The sequence below is a fragment of the Sciurus carolinensis genome, chromosome 18 (assembly GCF_902686445.1).
Source record: "Sciurus carolinensis chromosome 18, mSciCar1.2, whole genome shotgun sequence".
Taxonomy (NCBI): Eukaryota; Metazoa; Chordata; class Mammalia; order Rodentia; family Sciuridae; genus Sciurus; species Sciurus carolinensis.
The window spans coordinates 34755603-34775965 of NC_062230.1; the positions used below are offsets into that span (position 1 = coordinate 34755603).

Genomic DNA, 20363 nt, shown 5'->3' on the forward strand with positions numbered 1-20363 from the left:
CACACGCTAGCGCTGCAGCGGGCTCTGCCCACAGTGAGCCTGGGAGTCGCATTCTGCTGTCTGTGGACTTTGGATTCTCTCGCTTGGCCGGATCCTTTGTAAACGGCGCTTCCTGCGTGACCACATTTGTCAGTTGACGAGTATTCTAGAATTGCAGGGTACTAGAGCTGGAAGCGACCCCTCTGCACTCAGACCCAGGGTTTCAGTCTGCAGATGGGGAGGACCCAGCTGGGAATGGAATGCAGAGTTCCCAAGGACAGGTCCTGCCTCCCGCGCTCTCAGGGAGGCCTGTGGGTGCGGCTGTGCGCTCGGGGGCTGGTGCAGGGAGGTCCTGCAGGCCCGAAGGTCAGGACAGCTTTCCTGCTAGGCCAGAACCCTCCACTGCAGTCTCTCTGTGGAAATGGAGCTGCCCGTTTCTCTGCTCCTCATTCTCCAGTGCAGGAGAGCCGTGCTGTAGATGTGGCCCGAGTCACGAGGCCCCGGCTTGGCTGGCCATGATGAAGTCTGGTGGCATTTTGGGTGTTGTGTGAGCGGGAGGGGACCCTCATTCCCACTGTCCCGTGTGGTAAGAGACGGGTCTCAGGGTCCTTCCTGTGGACATCTGATGGGGGGCTGGAAACATGAGGCCAGCTTCCCCCGGAGGCCCTGGGGGCTCTGGAGAGAGTACTAGAATAGATGCTTCTATGCTGTGGTGGGCGTGTTCTGACCCTTGTGGGGAGGACCAGCAGGTCACTCGTGGGGCAGTGGGGGAGGACAGTCAGGTCCAGAGGGCACAGGGGCTGATGCGTGCAGGGGTGGCCATCCCGGGTCAGGGGCTGGGGCTGCCTGGGGAGGGACTTGGTGCCTCGCTGGGCAGGTTTTGCTGTGCCCAGTGTTTCCCGAGGGAGGGGATAACGATTTGGGTGCAGATGGGTGTTTCTGTTAATAACAGTGACTTTCAGTTGTACTGGGAACACTCACGTCTAGCGCGTCCATCCGAGTGTTCAGAAAGCGGCTGCAGTAGGCCTTACTGGGAGGGATGAGGACTGCCGCTTGCTCCCAGTGCGCGCGCTGCAGTGGCCTGGGCAGGGAGGCCTGGGGAGGCTGCAGTTGGGTCTGGAAGCGAGGCCGCCTGAGGTGGAGGCGGCCAGAGTTAGCGCTTGGCTGGGTGCTGTGGAGGCGGAGGAGCCTGGGCCTGCCGCTCCCTGGACGAGATGTGCCCAGCCTGGATGGGGAGTCAGGAGGAAGAGGAAGCGGCCAGCAGAGGAAGTGATTCAGGGCTACCCAGGCCCGGGCTGCGCCTGAATCATGTTGCCATCTGCCCGACTCGCTCCTCCCTGGCCTTCCAGCAGCTGGAGGGACCTTCGAGTGTCAGGCAGGTCCTGGGCACCAGGTTACACAGTGCCTGCCGCCCTCCAGTGTTGATGCAGGCCTTTCCACTGAGGCCGCTTAGACTGGGCGACCTTGAGCCTGGACAGCGGTGACTTTAGCCTTCTGAACAGGCCCAGGCTGGCTTGGGCACTGTGCTTCCCTCTTGCTCAACACCTACTGTATTTAAAGTGTCTTGGGATCATGTGCTCATCCTGCCAACTCCCCAAGGCCAAGGGAATGATGGCGCGGCCCCTGGGCTGCTGGGAGGCGTCCCCAGTTGACAGCTCGGCTCACTCGGGGTTCAGCCTGCTTTCCTGCCATCAGCTCCTGTGGACCACCCCGCGGCAGGACTGTCAGCTGACACATGACAGCAGGCCAAGGAGCGTGCTGAGTCGCAGCTGGTCAGCAGAACCGGCCCGGTGCTGGGGTGGCCTGTGCTCACCTGGCCCTGAGAGCTGCCCGCTCAGGAGGACTGGGGTTCTGTGGGACAGAGGCCACAGAGTGAAGGGGAAGGCCGTGAGCCAGCCCGAGGCCCATTTCAGCTGGGAGGGCGGTGGAGGCAACTGACAGTGTGGGGGGTCAGGGCAGGGAGGGTAGAGGCGGCCCCTCTACCCGGGAAGGTCTCCCAGCAAATTCTGGACCCCACCTGAGACCCTGAGAAGCAGTGGCAGTCACCTGGCATGGGTGGCGCTGGGGACAGGAGGGCTCCTGGTGCCACAGGATGGAAGAGAGGCTCTCGAAATAAAGGTGGGCCTCCTCCCAGAACGTGGGGCGCAGCCGCTAACCTTCACTTCACCACCCACTGACACCCAGGAGGGAGTCATGAGGAGGAACAGGAGCCAAGCCGCTTTAGTGTGCTACACTTCATTTTGAGAGGCCATTACAGTACCATTTGCAAAATCCAGCAAGGGCAGATGACAGGATGGCTGGTCCTGAAGTTGCCGAGAACGCACCCACGTGGGGCCACGGGCAGGCCTGCAGCTGCTGCTGGCTCACGGCCCCGTCCCAGGCAGCCGGCTCACCTAGTGCTGAGCCCTGGGGTGGGGTGGCGGGGAGCCCGAGGTGGGTGCGGAGCCCAGGGTTTCCGGGCTGAACCGTTCTGGGAAAGCTCAGTGCTCCGGAGGCGGGGGGCTTGCTTCAGTCCCAGAAGGTGGAGGGGAGGGGAGGGCAGCAGCGCTCCCACCCTCACGTGGAGGCACAGGAAGGAGCGGACACTGCAGGCGTGGCTCACTCCTGTACAGATGCCCGAGGAGCCAGGCCCCCTCAGGGAGGGTCTTCTTGGTCAAGTCTGAGGCCAGCCCCAGTGAGCTGCTCAGGCCTGGGGGCGCCTAGGGTGCTCAGTGTAGTGAATGCAGAGCCGCCTGAGCGCTGGGCCAGCCCAAGTGTGGACCCCGTGGTCAGTTGATCCTTGGCCAGCAGTCTGGCAGGCCACTGGAGGTCTGGGCTCACAAACAGGAAGCATCCCAGCACCGCCCTTGCTCAGCTCAGGAGGGCACATCAGACGGGAGGCGATTCCAGCTGCTGTCCCAGGGCTCAGTGTGGACAGCTGTTCTTTCTAATCATCAAACATCCCCTGCTGGTGTCTATACCGGGGCCCAAACGCTAACAGTTATGGTTTCTCAAGACCCTTAAAGAGGGTGAGTCTAGGCACACTGGTCCTTTCTGAATTCCTGAACGACAGAGTTTCCAAAAACCCATGTGTACAGTGACAGCGTGCCAGTATGAGGTAGGTCTTAGGCTGGGGATGGGGACGGGGACAGGTTCTTTTCTGTCTCACTCTCCCTTCTGGATGCTTCTGGCACTGGAAGAAGGGCATGACCTGCTGGGGGTGGAGGGTGACCTTGCTGCCTAGGGTGGCCAGTGTCCACACCGAGCACGACTGGACAGTGCAGGCAGCCAGGCTGGGAGTGGGTGTGTGCGAAGGGGCTGCGGCTTTGGCCCCAAGGGACCCCTCCCGGCCTCCCTTAGGAGAAGAGCTCTTCACAGATCCTGCGAGTGTCCTCAGGCGCCGTCACGGTGTATCCCACGGTTCTCGGGTCGGTGAAGATCTCGTGGTCATTGCCACCCTGCGGAGACACGAGGCACGGATGTTAGGCTCTGCTGTCGAGGGTGCGGCTGCCAGGGAGTGAGTAACGACGCGGGCGCCGGGCCTGGAACGTGTAATCATGCTTGTGAAGGAGATGATGACGCTCCCGCGAAGGCCTGAAGCTTGCTTTTCTATAAAGCAGGCGCAGCGAGCGACAGCAGCCTTGCAGCCATCAACCCGTCCTGACTGTTCAAACCTGTCACAAGGAGGGGACCCTGTGATGATAGGCACGGTTGTCACAGTGCTGGCACAGCCACGTGGGGTCACTTAAGTGTGGCCAGGTGGACGAGGAGCCAGATTTGATTTCGATCACTTCATCGGCCCCGTGCAGCTGGCAGCTGGCAGCTGGAGTGGCCTCTGCAGTGAGTGGGCTGGGCCTTGGTCCTGGCTGAACAGGCCCTGGCTGCACAAGGCTCCTCGGCCTAGAATGGGGATAATGGTGGGACCTGCCCGGGGCCACGACGGTGAGACATCTAGGCTGGAACCCCGGTGGCCACATCCTGACAAAGATGAGGAAACAGCCTGGAAAGGTGGCGTCTGGGGGAACCTGGGCACACATGGGGTCGGGGTATGTCCAGCGGCCCCGCCAGCCCTACTGGCCTCAGGCTCCCGAGTCAGGCTGCCTGCTGCCCCAGCACCCCGTGACCTCTGCGTCCACCAGGTGCCCCACAGACCTTCCTTTCCCCACCCAGGGACCCTTGTCCTTCCAGGCCAGTCTCAGTGTGGTGGGCTCCTTCCCAGGCTACCTGGTGTCTGCAGCCCACAATGGGTTTACGGTCAGCTGAGGCCGAACCAAGCCCCGAGCTAGTGACAAAGGACTGCCCTCTAACGAAGACTTCAGGGAACGGGAAGTTCTGAAGGCTGATTCTAGCTGGGGAGGCCCAGCCACCCCCAGGCTCCAGGAACAGAAGTCAGTTCCCTGAGAAGACAGAGGGCGGAGAGGAGTGGAAGAACATCATATCTTTGTAACAGTGTGACAGGCCCAAAGGAGGGGCGCTGCTGCTTAGCGAGGTTTGCCTGTTAATACCTCAATCCCCAGGAGGTCCAGGGTTCCACCTTCAGTCGCTGGGGGCTGGTGCACAGGCTGCTGCTGAGCCCAGCAGGGAAGCAGTGAACCCTGGTCACCCTCTGATGTTAGGGCCAGCAGGGAGCCAGGTGGGGATGGTCCACAGCCTGGGGTCAGTAGGTACCTGCTGTGAGGATACCCACATGCAGCAGACTTGCCGTCCCTTGAAATCCAGGTTCTTCCTGCATTTCTGCTTCATGATGAACTGTCCAATTTCCAGGTATGAGGCACAGAAATCTTTTAGGCAGGGGCTTGCCCTTGAAAGGTTTGGGAGCCTTTAAAATGCCCGCTGCAGGCTGGGAAATGCAGCTCAGAGGCATAGCATTTGCCTGGCATGCAGAAGGTCCCGGGTTCAATCCCCAGCACACACACACGCCCAAAAAAAAAAAAAAAAAAAAAGGAGAGGGAGGGAGGGAGGGAGGGAGGGAGGGAGAGAGAGACACACACAGGCTATTTGGGGGGCAGGGCCAATGGCAACAATATTTTGAAAATAATCCAGTGAGCAGCGGGGCCCAACTGGTGTTCAGGGGCCAGGCTGTGGGCTGGTCAGACTCCCGGAATACCTGGGAGGCACTGACCCTGCTTATCATCCTCCCACGTGGGAGCCAGGGGACATTCCTCAGCTGGGCTGAGCGCCTCTGCGCTGTCCCACCTCCAGGCGGTTCAGGAAGCGGACTGAAGGGAGTAGCTAGGCATTCAGGGTCCCCAGGGCTGAGGACTTGCCTCCAAGTTCACCTACACCCCCCACCAGCCAGGTAAAACCAGGGCCTGCGAGCTCTTTTCTCCAGATAAATGAGCAGTAAGACAGGTCTGTTCAGAGAACACATTCTGTACCCCTGCCACCCCAGGGGATTGCAGTCGCCAGGCACGGTGGTTCAGTCCAGGATGGCGAGGGCCAGCTCCAGGCCAAACCACAGCCAAGAGCAGAGGATGAGGCTCGCTGAGCCCGGCCCTGGTTACCCGTCTCCTCTTGGGACCTCACTGTGTGCACGCACAGCTGATTCACAGGGACCTGTGTCTCAGAGACAGGCTCGTGTGCAGTCACTGCAGGGCGGGTGGGCGGCCACATCCCATCATTTTGATTTAAAGACCTCCTGACCCGTGCCCTGGAGCCAATATTAAAGACACACTGTCTTGTTCACATCTTAGGAGAGTGAGATGCTGCGCCTTTTAGTGGGAAGGGAAGGAAGCTGCTGGCTTGCAGGCGTGAGGAGGTGAACTGTGAGGTGGGCACCGACTGGCTGCTGTCGGCCGGGAGCCCAGCCTGCCCATGCTGCCCATGTCCTCAGGGCTGCCTGACGCTGCAGTTTCCTCTCTCCTCTCAATTTCATATCCTCAAGATCTGTATTCAATAGGTAGAATTCTCATGGGCTGAACGTAGCGAAGTTGGTAGAGAGCCCGCCTTGCAAGCACAAGGCCCTGGGTTCAATCCCCAGCACCGTACACACACATGTACACACAGACTATTCTGGAATGTGGATGTAGTTCAGTGGTAGAGCACTTGCCTGGCACGTGTGAGACCCTGGGTTCAAGCCCCCCACACAACAAACCCAGAAAACAAAAAACAAACAAAACCTCTATATTCACATAGTTCAACAATAAAGAGGGTCTCCTTGTGCGCCCACAGGCTGCATCCTCAAACTGTAGAGAAAGGGGAGGCATCCGTTTCACTCTCCCAGGCCCTGGGCCTGGTCTGTACCCTGAACCGGTGACTTGGGGGAAAAAAAAAGTTAAAAGAGGACGAGAGCTCAGCGGTCAGTCTCCCTGCCCCTGCCTACCCAGGGTACCTGCTGTGCCAGCCTTACCTTTCAGGCTCCCTTACACACCTCAAGCTGAGGTGAAGAGATCATTTCCCCACTTCAGACAAAAATGTAGCTTGGGACTTAAATCATCCTGCACTTTGCTTCAGGCACCTACGGCCCTAGGGCTGTTCGGTTCCGTGGCACCCCTGTGTAGAAGGGCCACTCTGTAAGCGGGCGGACTCCTCCAGTTCCCAGCCGCACACAGGTGCCCGCTGACCTTTTCACACACACCAGGGCCTGAGAGCTGAGCTACCTGGGAACACTGAGCCAAAGGGACACTGGCTGCCAGTGGCCACGAGGTGTTTTCGTATTGCTAAAGCCTTAAAGCCGCGATGCTGCTCACAAGCAGATTCAATCAACAGCACTCTTCGGAGAAGCCAGAGTGGCTGGGGGACTCAGCAGGGTGGAGCAGGCTGGGAGTGTCCCTACTGGCTCTCTCCCTCCAGGGCCTGTCAGCTGAACTGAGTCAGGTCTTCGGAAACACTGGTGTGAGGCTGGTGGGCAGCTTGAGGGGGTTTCTGGGGCTGAGGTTCACTTGGAAAAGCAAGGGCCAGGGCCCAGCCTGAAAGCTCTTTACTGACAAAAAGCTCAGGTGCTCGTCCCTGGCAGCCAGCATTCAGCACGAACACAAGCAGCTTTCTGCGTCTGTCACTGCACGGAAAGGTGAAAATGAGGCGCTGGAAGTTCTGAGCCTAAAGTAAACACTGTTTTCAAAGACTATTCACTAATACAGAGAAAACAAAATATGCTAGGAGAATAAAAGCTAAAAATAAAGTTAATGACCACGTAGGGAGCCCACTTTTGGGATCATATATTCAGGGAGAAAAGGCTGGGCAGGGGCTCCTCAGTCGATCAGCTGTGATTACAGGTGACTGTCCCTTTCTCCTTCAGACTGTTTCTAATTTTCTTTTTCTTTTGTGGCACTGGGGGATTGAACCCTGGAATCCTCCACTGTGACAACTCGGGTGAACCTGGAGGGCATTATCTGAGTGGAGTAAGCCAGTTTCAGAGGACGAACACTGCACAATTCCCCTCAGAAGCAGAGGGTGGAGGGGTGGACGCCTGGGGCTGGGAGGCGGCCACACACAGTATCACTTCCCTAAGCTGAGGACATTCTAGAGATCCAATGGACAACACAGTGCCTGGAGTTAACATTCAGTGCAACCTAAATTTTCTTTTTTAAAAAATCTGGCTGAAGTGGGGGTTGAACCCAGGGGCACTCTACCATTGAGCCCTTTTTATTTTGAGACAGGGTCTCACCAAGTCGCTGAGTGTCTTGCTAAATTGCTGAGACTGAGCTTGAACTTGAGATCCTCCTGCCTCAGCCTCCTGAGTAGCAGGGATTACGGGTCTGCGCCACCATGCCCAGCTTCTATGCACTTAAAATTTTGTTGAGAGGGCAGATCTCCCATTAAGTGTTATAAAATGACCACCACCACACCAAACCCACCCCCCGAATCTCCCCAAACCAAAAGGCACAAAGATATCCAAACTCATCAAGCTGCTTATGTTAAATATGTGCAGACTTTTTGTATCAACTGTACCTCAGTGAAGCTATTTAAAACAAAAAGAGCAGACAGGCATGTTCTGGTGCCACTGGTTCTGTCCTTAGCTAAGTGATCCTGGGAAAATCAGTCAACCTTCCAATCCCCAATTTTATCACTTAAAAAGTAAGAAGTGGAAGCTGGGGTTGTGGTTCAGTGGTAGAGCACTCGCCTAGCACAGGTGAGGCACTGGGTTCGATCCTCAGCACTGCATATAAATAAATAAAATAAAGGTATTGTGTCCAACTATATCTAAAAACAAAACAAAACAAAAAAGAAAACAAAACAACAAGAGCGGGCCTACACTCCCTTGAAGTCCCCTTCACACTGGAAGACCATGATGCGAGGACCTTGCTGGAAGGTAGGCCCATCACAGGGTAGATCACGGCGGAGCAGCAAGGTTCTGGAGTGGAGCAGAAATTAATTCTGTACTCGCAGCATTTATGATGCACCTGCTGGGTGCACAATGTCTTCACAGCCTAATGGGGACCCGGATGGCAAGGTAATTAGACACCTGGGGCAGCATGCCAGAGGGAAGCAGAGGGGTGCGAGAGAGAGGAATTTAAAGGGACATAGCTCCTGAGAGGACGGGAGTGGACAGATGATGCCGAGGCTCTCGGGCCCTTGAGAGTGGCAATGAATTCTCCCATCTGGGGCAGGCCTGGCCCTGCTGCCCTGGTGGCTCTGGAGAAACTCTCCATGAGCTCCTCCTGCTGGCCCTGGGCCAAGTCCTCAGTTCCCAGACTTGAGGTTTCTGACACCCACCTCACTGTGTGACGCCCAGCACCGACCCTACCTCCTCACTGTCCCTGATGCCCTCGTTGAGATTCCTCGTCCTCCCATGGCTTATGACACCTCAATGCATAATGAACACCCGGGGTGGGGAGGACACAGTAGAATAAGAAGATAAAGTGCTAAGGGCTTTGAAACCCAGAGCATTTCCAACAGCCCCAGAGGCGCCTTGTGCAAGGCACCTGAAGTGGGCAATGTATAATTCAAAAGCCAGCTGAGAAGGATCGCTCGCCTCCCCTGGGGCACTGGGTGGCTGAGCTCAGAGGCTGGGGGCTCACTCACGCCCTCTAGGCCAGGAACCATGGGGTGAGGGGAAGACAGCCTGAGCACGGCCTTTCCCCAGGCGCAGATTGAACCCTGGAGTTGCAGGAGCACTTTCATACTTACTGGCATGGTTTTGTCTCCAAAGAAATAAATGGTCTTATAACCGTCATTTTCCACATGTCTCAGGCAGTATCTCTTGTCCCATCCATCAGGAAAGACGTCAAAGCTGATCTGGCCTCCTGCCAGGGGAAACACACACGGGTGAACAATGCCCCGATCCGAGAACGCAGGAGGCTCAGCGGGAGGGTCATTAGTTCTAGGCCAGCCTCAGCAACTTAGCAAGGCCATAAACAACTTGGGGAGGTCCTGTCTCAATATCAAAAGTAAAAAGGGCTTGGGATGTGGCTCGGTGGTTAAGCACCCTGCGTTCAAACCTCAGCACGCGCGCACGCATGTGCACACACACACAAAGTTAAAGGTGAAAAGAGGCTCAGGAGGGTTAAGGTGTGGCTCAGGGGCAGAGCACTTGTCTGGCATGTGGAGACGGGGCTCCAACTCCATTCCCCCAACAGAAAGAGGCTCACACGTCCCTAAAGAACATTCATACTTCACTGTCAGCAACGAGACTGCCAAGGTCGTTCTCTACTCTAACTTGCAACTCACACCACTTTAGGGACAGGTTCTGGAAATTAATTCTACGTGATGTTTTTCCCAACATATTTCACCTGGGTCTAAACATGAGCTACAGGAGGCCAGCTCCGAGTGAGGAATGCGCCTAAGCGCTCCGCCCAGCAAGTGCGTTCACACGAAGCACTCCCAGGAGGAGCCTGAGGGGCCTGGCAGCGGCCGCCTCCAGGTGCGCCTCCTCGCACTTCGTGGAGCCCCCAGTGGGAGAGGGTGGGGAGCAGCCGCATCCAGCGTGCCTTGCAGGAGGCAGGAAAATCAGAGAACGCAATTCTAGGCAGCTCTCCAGAGTCACAGAGACGCTTTCAAAGCTCTGGCAGAAACGTGTCCACTCAGTGCCTAGAACACTCAACCCCCGCCCCCTGTGCATGTCCTACCCCAAATCCCTTGCCAAGTCTAGATTCCCTACAGCCTGTTTATCCATCCATTGTCCATCCATTTGTGATTGTAGCACCAGGGACTGAATCCAGGGGTGCTTGCCATTGAGCTACATCCTCAATCCTTTTTATTCTGAGGCAGGGTCTCACGAAGTCTGGCTTTGGACCTGAGATCCTCCTGCCTCAGCCTCCCAAGTAGCCGGGATCACGGGCGTATGCCACCACAACCAGCCCAGGCCTTGGTTTCTTGCTCTGCAAAAGTGGCCCATCTAACCTGACTGACCCCTGCTGGTGACGCACTGCAGGTTTCCAAGGCATCTTTCGTCTCAGAGATTCACAGCCCCCTTCTCTTTTGGAGTTCACTGCAGAGCATCCCTCCTGCCCGAAGGCCTGAGGATAACTTCTCACTCTCCCAAGAAGCTCCTTATGACCAAGAGAATCCCAGACCCAACAGTCTGGAAGCCATTTCCTGACTTTTTTCCACCCACCTCGACAGCTCAGCAGCCCACACCCAACTCCTGGCAAACGGCATCAAAGTCTGGGACATGGCTGAATAGACAGTACCTATGGAAAACGTGAGGCCTCTGCCCGCAAACTCCTTCTGCAGATCTGCTACAAAGGTTTGTCTTATATTTTCTTTCTGGCAAAAAAAAAAAACAACAAAAACACCTGTCACGGGTCCTGGTGTAGAGGAGCACTTTAAGTCCCGGCCACAAGCGCATGTCTCTGATTCCCTCAGCACAGCCATTCCCCAAGGGCGGTCCAGGACTCACTTTATCCAGCTCGTAGAATTCAATGCGTTCTTCCTGGCTGCAGCTTCTTCCAACAGGGGACACATTCAACATCCCATTTCGGAATTCAATGAAAGTACCCCTAGGGAGAAAAAGGGACCGAAGTCCCCCAAATGACCTTATTTTTTGGAACAACAGCATAGGTAGATAAACTGACTAAAAGGTTGAGTGGTTTTATAAAGTAGACGGGTGTAATCCATGTTTCATTTCGTTTCTTTCTTATTTTGTGGTGGTGGGGATTGTACCCAAGAAAATTCTGCTACTGACTCTATCTCCTGTTGTTTTTAGTTCAAATTTTAAATTTTAAAAAAATTTTGAGACAGGGTCTCATTAAGTTGCCCAGCTGGTCTTGAACCTGTGATCCTGCTGCCTCAGTCTCCCAAGCAGCTGGGATCGCAGGTGTGCACCACCAGCCTGGCCAGCGGTCCGTGCTTCTCAGAGCTGCCCTGTGCGGTGCGGCATGCCGGGAACCACGGGGCCTGGAAATGCTGCTCATCCAGAACGAGAGCGGATTTGAAACACAGCATGAAAAAGGAGCATGATTATCATTAGTAATGTTGTACATGGACTATTTGTAAAAGCATTTTTTATCAATTGGGTTGAATATAATATATTACTAGAAGTAATTTCACCAGTTCCTGTCAGCTTTTATGTGACAACAAGAAAATCATAAGCTACATTTGTGGCTCACGTTGTATTTCCACTGGACAATGGGACTGCGAGGCAGAGAAGTTCAGGTTCATCGAGGCTGTGAATATGCCCTCGGCACTGCAGGCGTCTGGAAACAGCCTCCAGACACCTACTTTGCTCGAGAGCTCTCTCACACAGCCTGACTCCCCAGCAGAGATTCACAGAAGGGTCAGAGCCTTAGGACAACTGAGGAAACTCAATTTACCCTGTGGTAGGTGCACCTAAGGATTTGATTTGATCACAGAAAATTAAAGTCTAATACGATCTTAGTAACTTGAATGAAGCTGTTCAAAAACATTTTTTTCAGGACTGGGGATGTAGCTCAGTGGCCAATGCTTGCCTAGCATGTGCGAGGTCCTAGTTCAATCCCCAGTAAAACACACACACGCACACACACAACCGCCAACGAACCAACAAAAACCCCATCTGTGCACACTGTGCTTCCACTTTGTCTCAGAACAGCTTCTTAAAAGCTGAGATAACTTGGAACTAGATATTCATTTGACAAATGGAATTTCAATGTCTTGTGACAAACTGCATCAGACACACCTTCCAGCTCAAAGGTGGCACCTGCAAACCTGCTGGAACATTTTCCCCAATCTCTCTGCTATTTTAAAGGCACAGCCTTGATCTCTAGCCACCTGCCAGGTGCAGAGCTGTGGACCCGATTCAAGGCCAGCCTGGCCTCTCCCTATGCTGTCTGGCTCTGGGCACCTCCCAAGCCTGTTTATCTGCCGACAGAGAGAGGCTAATGGCGCTTGCTCTGGTTGCCTCCAAGGGTCTAGTGAAAAGCAACATGCTGGTTTATGTAAAGGTACTTTGTAAACTGGGAAAGAACACACACTTAAGCAAGTAAAGTAGAAATATGTCTCTAGCAGCTGGATCTGGGACCCTGCTGTGCACAAATCACAGAGAACACAGCAACATATAGGAAACATGAACACCCAAGAAATGTTTCTAAAGATCCCATGTTTGGGGGTCAGGTGTGGCTCAGTGGTAGAGTGCTTCCTAGCATGTATGAGGTCCAGGGTTCAATCCACTGCAGGAAAAAACATCAAAAGACTCCATGTCCAGGCTGTCCTGGAGCTGACAAGAGACCGAGCTGTCCTCTGTACCTTCTACATATCCGATGATGCTAGGGACCGATGACCATCCCCAGAGCTGACCCAGGCCGTGGGGTAGACTATCAGAAACAGAGCTCAGTTATTTCCTCCCAACTCAAAGACACTGTACTCATTCCCAACCCAGGAGGAAGCTGACGCATTTCAGAAAATCTCTCAAGACAGGGATTAGGCTGGGCACAGTGATATAAACCTGCAATTACAGTGACTTGGGAGGCTGAAGCAGGAGGATCAAAAGTTTGAGGTCAGCCTGCGCAACTCAGCGAGACCCTGTTTAAAAATAAAAAATAAAAAGGGCTAGGGGTATAGCTCAGGGGCAAAGTACCCTAGGTTCAATCTCCAGTACCTGCGCCCGCACCCCCACCCCAGAAAACAGGGATTAGGGCAGTTTATTAAGACTCGATTCTCTTGTGAACACTGGGCCATCTGAGGTCTTACTGCCTCTGCCTGACCTAGCAGAGCACGTAGTACTGATGCAAAACGTGGAAAAGGCTGATTGGCTGGGTCTTGGTTCTGGTTTCTGAGTCCACAGGCATTTAAAATATTCTGGAACTATAGCTCTGCACACCTTTCTCCTGCACTAGACAATAAACTCTTTGAGGACAGGATCATGCCTTGTCTTTTTAAAACACCCTTCCTTTATGCTTAGCCCAAATTAATGAGGTAATGGACCTGGGATACAGGTGTATTTGACTTTTTTTTTTTTGTATTTTGACTTTTTACAATGGGGAATTTCCAACATAGATAAGCAAGCAGGATGAGTGAAGGAACCCACAGGAATGCACCACCGACCAGCTGTTCCACTGCAGCCTCTGGGAAAGGGAAACTGCACCTGGCTGCAGGTGCGGTGGAAGCACTGGCTCTGCCCATCCTAACAGGCTGGAGCAGCCCCTGAGTGCAGCACGCCGAGACCCAGCTGCTCATACAGATGCACCTCCCCTGACAGCTGAGGTCTGTGCAGCAGGTTCTGAAAACTGGGAAGAATCGGCAACCTCCAAGAAACAGCCGCCGTTAGCATCTGGAGCCACTTCCCGCCCACCTTCTACTGGGGCACTTATGTATGTTATTATTGTTTTAAAAATGGGACTGAGATGGTACAGTTACTGTATCAAAGTAAGAGGTCCCTGTCACATGCCCACAGAAGAGGGAAAGCGAGGTGGGCTGTAAAAGACTGGGGTACGTGCTCTTGGGCGGGGTGGGGTAGGCCAGCCATGTGGGACCCAGAGCAGGCAGGCTTCACCTTTGCCAACAAGTCAGAATCCAGGTGTTTCAAAGTCAGAAACCCAAATGTGAAAGACGGCGATAAATCTGGGTTTTATTTAACACTGTGGCCAGCCACCGTTGGCTCTGCAGGCCCCCACGAGACCTGCAGGTCCAGAGCCTCTGCTGCTCTTCCTGCACGCTGGTTCACAGGAGCTTCCTCTCACGGCAGCCCTGAAGGCGCATGGTGCTCAGTGGCTGCACAAACAGCCTCCACGCAGACGGCCACCTGTGTCGCCATCCCACACTGCTGGCTTCACACGCTGTGCCTAGGATCCCTTAGTAAGGGCTGGGCTTGGGATACAATGAGCACTCACCACGAGCACTGCTCCCTGGTGCAGCTGTGCCTCTCTGCTGCAAGCAAACCTACCTTTTCTTGGGAAGTTTAATTTTTGCAATGTAGCTCAGGCAGTAGTTGATCAAGTCTTGGATCAGGGGCTCACCCAGGTGACCTTGAATATTCTAGGTGAACAAAGTACTAGAGTTACTTGGTTTAGCAGGAAGTAATTTCAAGACAGCTTTCTAGCAAGCCCCGGTCTTCAGCCACTCTGTCTGGAAAGTCACAGGCTGATGCGGCAGGGCAGGGACACTGCCCCCAGTTGTTTGCTTATGTCCCCTTTCCTCTGCTTGAAGACATGGGGCAAGCCATGGAAGTGTCAGCCAAATGTATTTTCTGCCTCATTTTAAGAGTTTTGTATTCATTGTCTCTCAAACACTTCCCAGAAAGTCCAGTTTATTGCTCTTGCTTTTTTTCAATTAAGATATCTACAGAAATGGACCAAAAAACACATTCCTCTTCTGTCTGAACTGTATGGTCCTATACTATTAAGAGTTAATGTAATACCTTTTTTAAAAAAAATTGTAATCTTTTATTTTTTTGCAATACCAAAGATTGAACTCGGGGATGCTCTACCACTGAACAACATCCCAGCCCTGTTTATTTTTTATTTTGAGACAGGGTCTCACTAAGTTGCTGGGGCTGGCCTTGAACTTGTGATCCTCCTGCCTTAGCCTCTCAAGTGTCTGGGATTACAGGTGTGTGTCACCACACCCAGTTTATCTAGTACTTTTTAAAGATGCTCATAGTGAGGCAGCCTGTCCAGCTTTTGCTATCATAATAGAAATTTTAGACATAAGTATTCTTGGAAAACAATTACAAAAACTTAGTTATCACTTTGGAATAATGTAAGTCATTTGGTTCAAAATTCAAAACTTAATGAAAAACACAGAGTGAAGATTCATTTCCCCCATTACTCAGTTGTCCACTGTCCCCCCTCCAGAGGCATTCAATATCAGATGCCCTTCAGACAACATTTTAAAAGTGTATGTAGTTGTTCACATACTCAAAACCTACCTGTTTACACAATAGTTTCCCATCTTTGTACGCTACCAAGCCATTTTCTGGAAACACATAATCATATTTCTCAACCACTACAACCAAACCGAAACAAAAGAAAATTCAGAATGCAATGAATTAAAATCTGTTTCTACTTCTTGACTAACATGCATCACCAATAGAACTACTGAACCCCAGTAAGAACCAAGGAAGAATCTCATCCTAACCGACTGGGAGTGAAAAGCCCCCTAAGCAAGGAAAGCACGAGAGAACAGCTCTTTGGTTGTATTTAAAGACTGTGGGCCTGGAGCGGCCACAGGTCACGTCCTGTACTAGCCTTTGTCCCTTTGGTCTATAAGGAAGATACTGGTCTATCTGGGCTCTGGAGCGTGCCATGGGCCAGCAGCACTGGGGCAGCGGGTGATGTGGGTTTCTGAACTCTGACCTCGGGTTTTCTAATCAATCAAGTGACAGGTTAAACATAGGTTGTTTTTTGTTTTTTAAAGAAAAAGCTATTTAGGTGATTTCTGCAACCAGTCAGATTTGGACACTACCACACAACCTAAATGAAGGGATTCTCAAACTCTAGGCACTTGTTCAAATGCAGACCCCAGGCCTGGCACCCCTTGACCGCATTACTGTGTGCTGGAAGGGACCCTAGAACCTGTAGTTTAACAGGTGGGTCTTCAACTTTCTTGCAGCTGGTGTATCGATTCTTGCCCCACATTCTGAACTGTGCAGACACTATCCTGACCTCTATACCAGGAGAACAGGGTTTCCAGGCCTAAATGTCCCGTTATGCTGCTCATAGCACTTCTAAATGAAGTATCTACAAGAAAAATTAAACATAAATGGAATACAAAGTCTTAAAGGAATCGCACAGATTACTCTTCCAGTAATGACAATTCAATATTGTGGTCTACACAGATCTGCAGGGTAAGATACGATATATGGAACAGGAGTTCCATGTAGGGGCCTCACCAAGAGGGGATATTTGGCAACGTCTGGTGACATTTTGGTTGTCAAAATTTTGTGTGTGTGTGTGTGAGAGAGAGAGAGAGAGAGAGAGAGAACCCTGCTGACATCTAGGGGGTAAAGGCCAGGGACATTGCTAAACATGTTACAATGCACAAGAGGGTCCCCATAATAGAGAATTATCTGAGTCAAAATGTCAACGGTGCCAAAGTTGAAAAACCTTGCTCTAACAGAGCTGGTTCCAAGATATGAGAACTCTGAAGACAAAAGGGGTTAAAGGAACAATCCATTTATCCATTTCTCCACTTACTATTTCTCATAGGCCAGGCACCCCAGAGGCCCTGAGGGTAGAGAGATGAATAACCCTGGTTCTGGTCTTCGAGGCAGTTTCGAAAACTAACAGAGTGCTACACTGGCAGGGCTAGGCACCACTGTCCTGAAGACCCACTGAGTTGGAATCTCCGGGAAGGAGCGTTAAGTTCTCCAGCTTCCACAGTCCTGTGCTGTCAACTCTGGATGGGGGTTGGGAGAGCCTGGTGACTCGTGAGTAGGGAACACTGGATGAAGGCACTAGGAAGGAAGCACCTAGCCCACGGGACACTTCCGCACCTGGGTGAAGAGTCAGACCTGTGGCCTGGGCTAAGGATAGAGGGCAGCGGGCAAGGACAAGCAAGAACCAGGCAGAAACGTTTCCAAGTGCATAGATGCGGATTCTCACCTTTCTACCTTTCTAGGTGAATCTACCTACACATTTGAGTAAAGTGTTCTTATCAGCCAGTCCCAGAACCTTATGAACAGGATTAAAAGCAAAGGAAAAATAAAGGAAGAGAGAATGTTTCCTCAAAGAAGGAAGCAGAAGCTGACAACAGGTGGCTAGGTTTCTAACACCTTCAGGAGAAGCTCATCTTTGACCAGGCATAACTGGCAATGCATTAGTTACCGTCATTTCCAAGTTGCTCCTGTACTTTCTCAAAGTCCGACCCGCCTACCACTCCAATTTTGATCTTCTGCCTCAATTTCTGTAGAAAGTCATCCATTTCTTTGGTAATTTTCTGCATTTCAAGAAGAAAAACACAAGTCAGGAGCCACAAAATAATCAACAGTCTAAAACTGCAAGAATAATACAGTTCTTATTTTTATACACACACACTCAGTTACTAGTCTGTAGGTAAGTTTGGATGTTTTAGTTGTACTTTTAGACGGTATTTTATTAGAATAAACAAGTTGACTTTTACTTATGTTTACCAAAATTTAAACACATAAGCAATTTATGAAAAGCCATGTGTATCTTTGCAGCTGTTTCTATGAATTTAAGTAGACATAAATACAGGTACAAATAGTCTTTCTTTTTTTTTTTTTCCTTTTCCTTTCAGTACTAAAGATCAAGCCTAGGGATACATTCCTAGTCCAGATCTTCGCTTTTTATTTTAAGACAGGGTCTCACTAAGTTGCCCAAGAGGGCCTAAAACTTGCCATACTCCTGCTCCAGGCTCCTGAGTTGCTGGGATTTCAGGTGTACACCACTGTGCCCACTGGCCAACTCAATTTTAAAATGAAATAATACAATTAAATTAAAGAGGAAGTTTAGAACTGATTTATTATAGTTATGCAAAACCAAGAGGGGCTAGGGATGTGGCTCAGTGGTTGAGTTTATGCTTGGTGTAAGATCCTGGGTTTGAGCCCCAGTACCACCAAACCACCCCCTAACAAAGGACAATACTAGAATTTCTTAGTCTTTTTAAAAAAGAAGAGCTCCTATCTATAAGCAGTGATCTTACTGGCATAAATTCCAAACTGTGTGAGCACACAAGTTTTTGTTCTTCCTCCTGCCCTGCCCCATACTGGGGACTGAACTTAGTGGCACCTTACCACTTAGCTACATCCCCATTCCTTTAAAAAAATTTTTTTTTTTTTGGTGCTGGGGATCGAACCCAGGGCCTTGTGCTTACAAGGCAAGCACTCTACCGACTGAGCTATCTCCCCAGCCCCCCCATTCCTTTTTAATTCTGAGATAGGGTCTTACCAAATTGCTCAGGCCAGGAACGTGTGAATCGCCTGCCTGAGTCTCCAGAGTTGCTGGGATTATAGGTACTGGCACAATCTTTTTTTCTTTAAAAAATGGTTTTTAGATAAAATACATTTACATGATTGAAAAAATCACATAGAGGGTTTATAGTACAGTGTGATCTTCTCTACCTCTTGAGGCAAAATGTTGACATACTGGGCAAAATCGAGAACTGCACTCGTGGTCCCTATGAGTCAGTGAGAATGTGAAAACCTGTCCCAGACTCCCCAAATGGTTTGCTTAGACCTGGCATCAGAATGAGAGGAAGTGGAAAGACTGTTGCAAAATATTAAAAGTACAACATTGACCAACAATGGCAGTGATACCTCCAGCTTCAAATGGAAGCCTAAGGGTACAGTTTACTCCCCAATCCCTGTGCGCACTGACAAGCATGCACACTGTGACATGCTCTGCAATGTGAATGGGTTATAAAAGACTGCTTTTTGCTTCCAAGTGGCAGCAAATATTTTTTGAGAGGAAACAGGATCCAGATGCTGTAACCACAGCTGAGCATCTACACTACACCCTGCTGAAGAAATCTTCAGAGCGAATCAAGTGCACAGCATGATTATTCTGGTGTTCCTAAATAAGCCTTGTGCTGATGATTACAAATCACCCCATACAAAATGAAACAGAGCAAGATTCAAAAGTCTGAAATTAAGATGGAAAGAAGTTTAAAAACTGAAAAAAAATTCTTAGAAGTTCTTTTTGGGGGGTGATAATGGAAATTTTACTATAGACATGAGGTGGAGCCAGTGAACTAAGGCCTGTGGGCCAGAATCAGGTCCACTGCCTATTAATGTAATTACCGGAACACAGCCATGTCCATTTGGGTGCAAGGTGTGTATGGCTGCTTCTGTGCTACAAAGACAGCTGAGCAGTTGGAACAGAGACCTTATGGCCTGTGAAGCCTCAAACATTTCCCATCTTGCCACTTACAGATTGAACCCAAAGACACTTTACAACTCAGTTACACCCTCAACGCTAATTTTTTTTTTTTTTTTTTTTTTTTTTTTTTTTTGCGGTACCAGGGATCGAACCCAGGGCCTTGTGCTTGCAAGGCAAGTACTCTACCAACTGAGCTATCTCCCAGGCCCTAACACTAATTTTTGAGACAGGGTCTCACCAAGTTGCCCATACTGGCTTCAAGCTTTTGATCCTCCTGCCTGGAGCTGAGATTATAGGCAGCAGCTACAGGATCAGATACAAGGCTAATCCTAACTGAAACTTATCTGTGCCCAGGGCAGTAAAATCTGGCAGTGGGAAACAAGTATCCCAGGGCCCAAGTAACTCTCAGCAGCCATCTAAAGTGATCCAGGGTTCTTCCATCACCCCAGTCCACTGCTGGGACAGGCGGAGGTGTTTAATGTTTTGATGTCGCGTCTGTGCGAGATACTTTAATAATTTTATCAGATGCTCCCAAATACGATATGGAACAGGTTAACGTCCTTAAAGCGATAGGCGTTAAGACTCAGAGAAGTTAACTGACCGGCTCGAGGTCACACACTGTCAAGAGATGAAGCTGAGAGTCCCCTAGGTCTGTCTGAAACCTATGTCTTTACTATCGTGCACACGGCACAGCCCACTGCTGACAGGTCTGAGACGGTCACATAGCTGGGGTTGCAGTCCAGGTCCATCAGTGCCCAGGGCTCGCCGGTAAGTCCAGAACGGTACTTCCCATCCACATGCAGTTCCAGCTTCCTGCTCCCAAGTGTTTCGGCCCCGCCTCCTAACTCTGCGCACCCCGAGGTCTTGAGAGCTGATCAGGACCTGCTCTCATTCCTTCAGGGCGTCCAGAACAAAGTTCAGCCCCCAGGAGGAGGTAGGGTCCTAAATCGCCCTCCGGCGCCCAACCTGGGCGGTCCTCAGCCCGGTGTGCGAGCGGCGGGGGCCCCGCACCCGCAGCCACCAGCCCGCCGGGCGCCGCCTACCTGCCGCGGGGCCGTCAGGGTCCCATCCACATCGAAGAGGCACAGCGCTGGGCCGGACGCCGCCATGTCCGCAGTTTCCGAGCGCACTGGACAGGACACGCGGGCACCCGGGTCGGCACCAGCGACGCGACCCGGAACTTCCGGGTCCGGCACCCGCGCCGCAGGGCACGCCGGGAAGAGGGGCATCATCCGGGCTCCCACGATACCCCGGACTCGGGTCGGCCGCGTG

The 20363-nt window shown here is 51.9% G+C and overlaps 1 protein-coding gene across 1 annotated transcript; it reads right to left on the bottom strand.

The window, feature by feature from the left end:
- Positions 1-2188: 2188 nt before the first annotated feature.
- Pmm2 (phosphomannomutase 2) lies at positions 2189-20322 on the bottom strand. Its single transcript, XM_047532785.1, has 8 exons — positions 20135-20322; positions 17079-17190; positions 15182-15258; positions 14198-14289; positions 10739-10838; positions 10530-10605; positions 9028-9143; positions 2189-3416 (listed from the first exon to the last, which is right to left on the bottom strand). Exons 1-8 carry the CDS (start codon positions 20318-20320, stop codon positions 3315-3317), a joined length of 861 nt encoding a protein of 286 aa, XP_047388741.1. The 5' UTR covers positions 20321-20322; the 3' UTR covers positions 2189-3314.
- Between the last annotated feature and the right edge of the window lie 41 nt (positions 20323-20363).

Bases quoted from the DNA above. Each gene is read 5' to 3' on its own strand.
- Pmm2 (XM_047532785.1), bottom strand. From the start codon at position 20,320: ATGCCCCTCTTCCCGGCGTGCCCTGCGGCGCGGGTGCCGGACCCGGAA. The intron at 14,290-15,181 runs GTAGGTTTTGAG...TTGTTCACCTAG, and splicing joins GGAAACTATTGTGTAAACAG to AATATTCAAGGTCACCTGGG. The intron at 9,144-10,529 runs GTACTGTCTATT...TTCCCCTGGCAG, and splicing joins AGGCCTCACGTTTTCCATAG to GAGGCCAGATCAGCTTTGAC.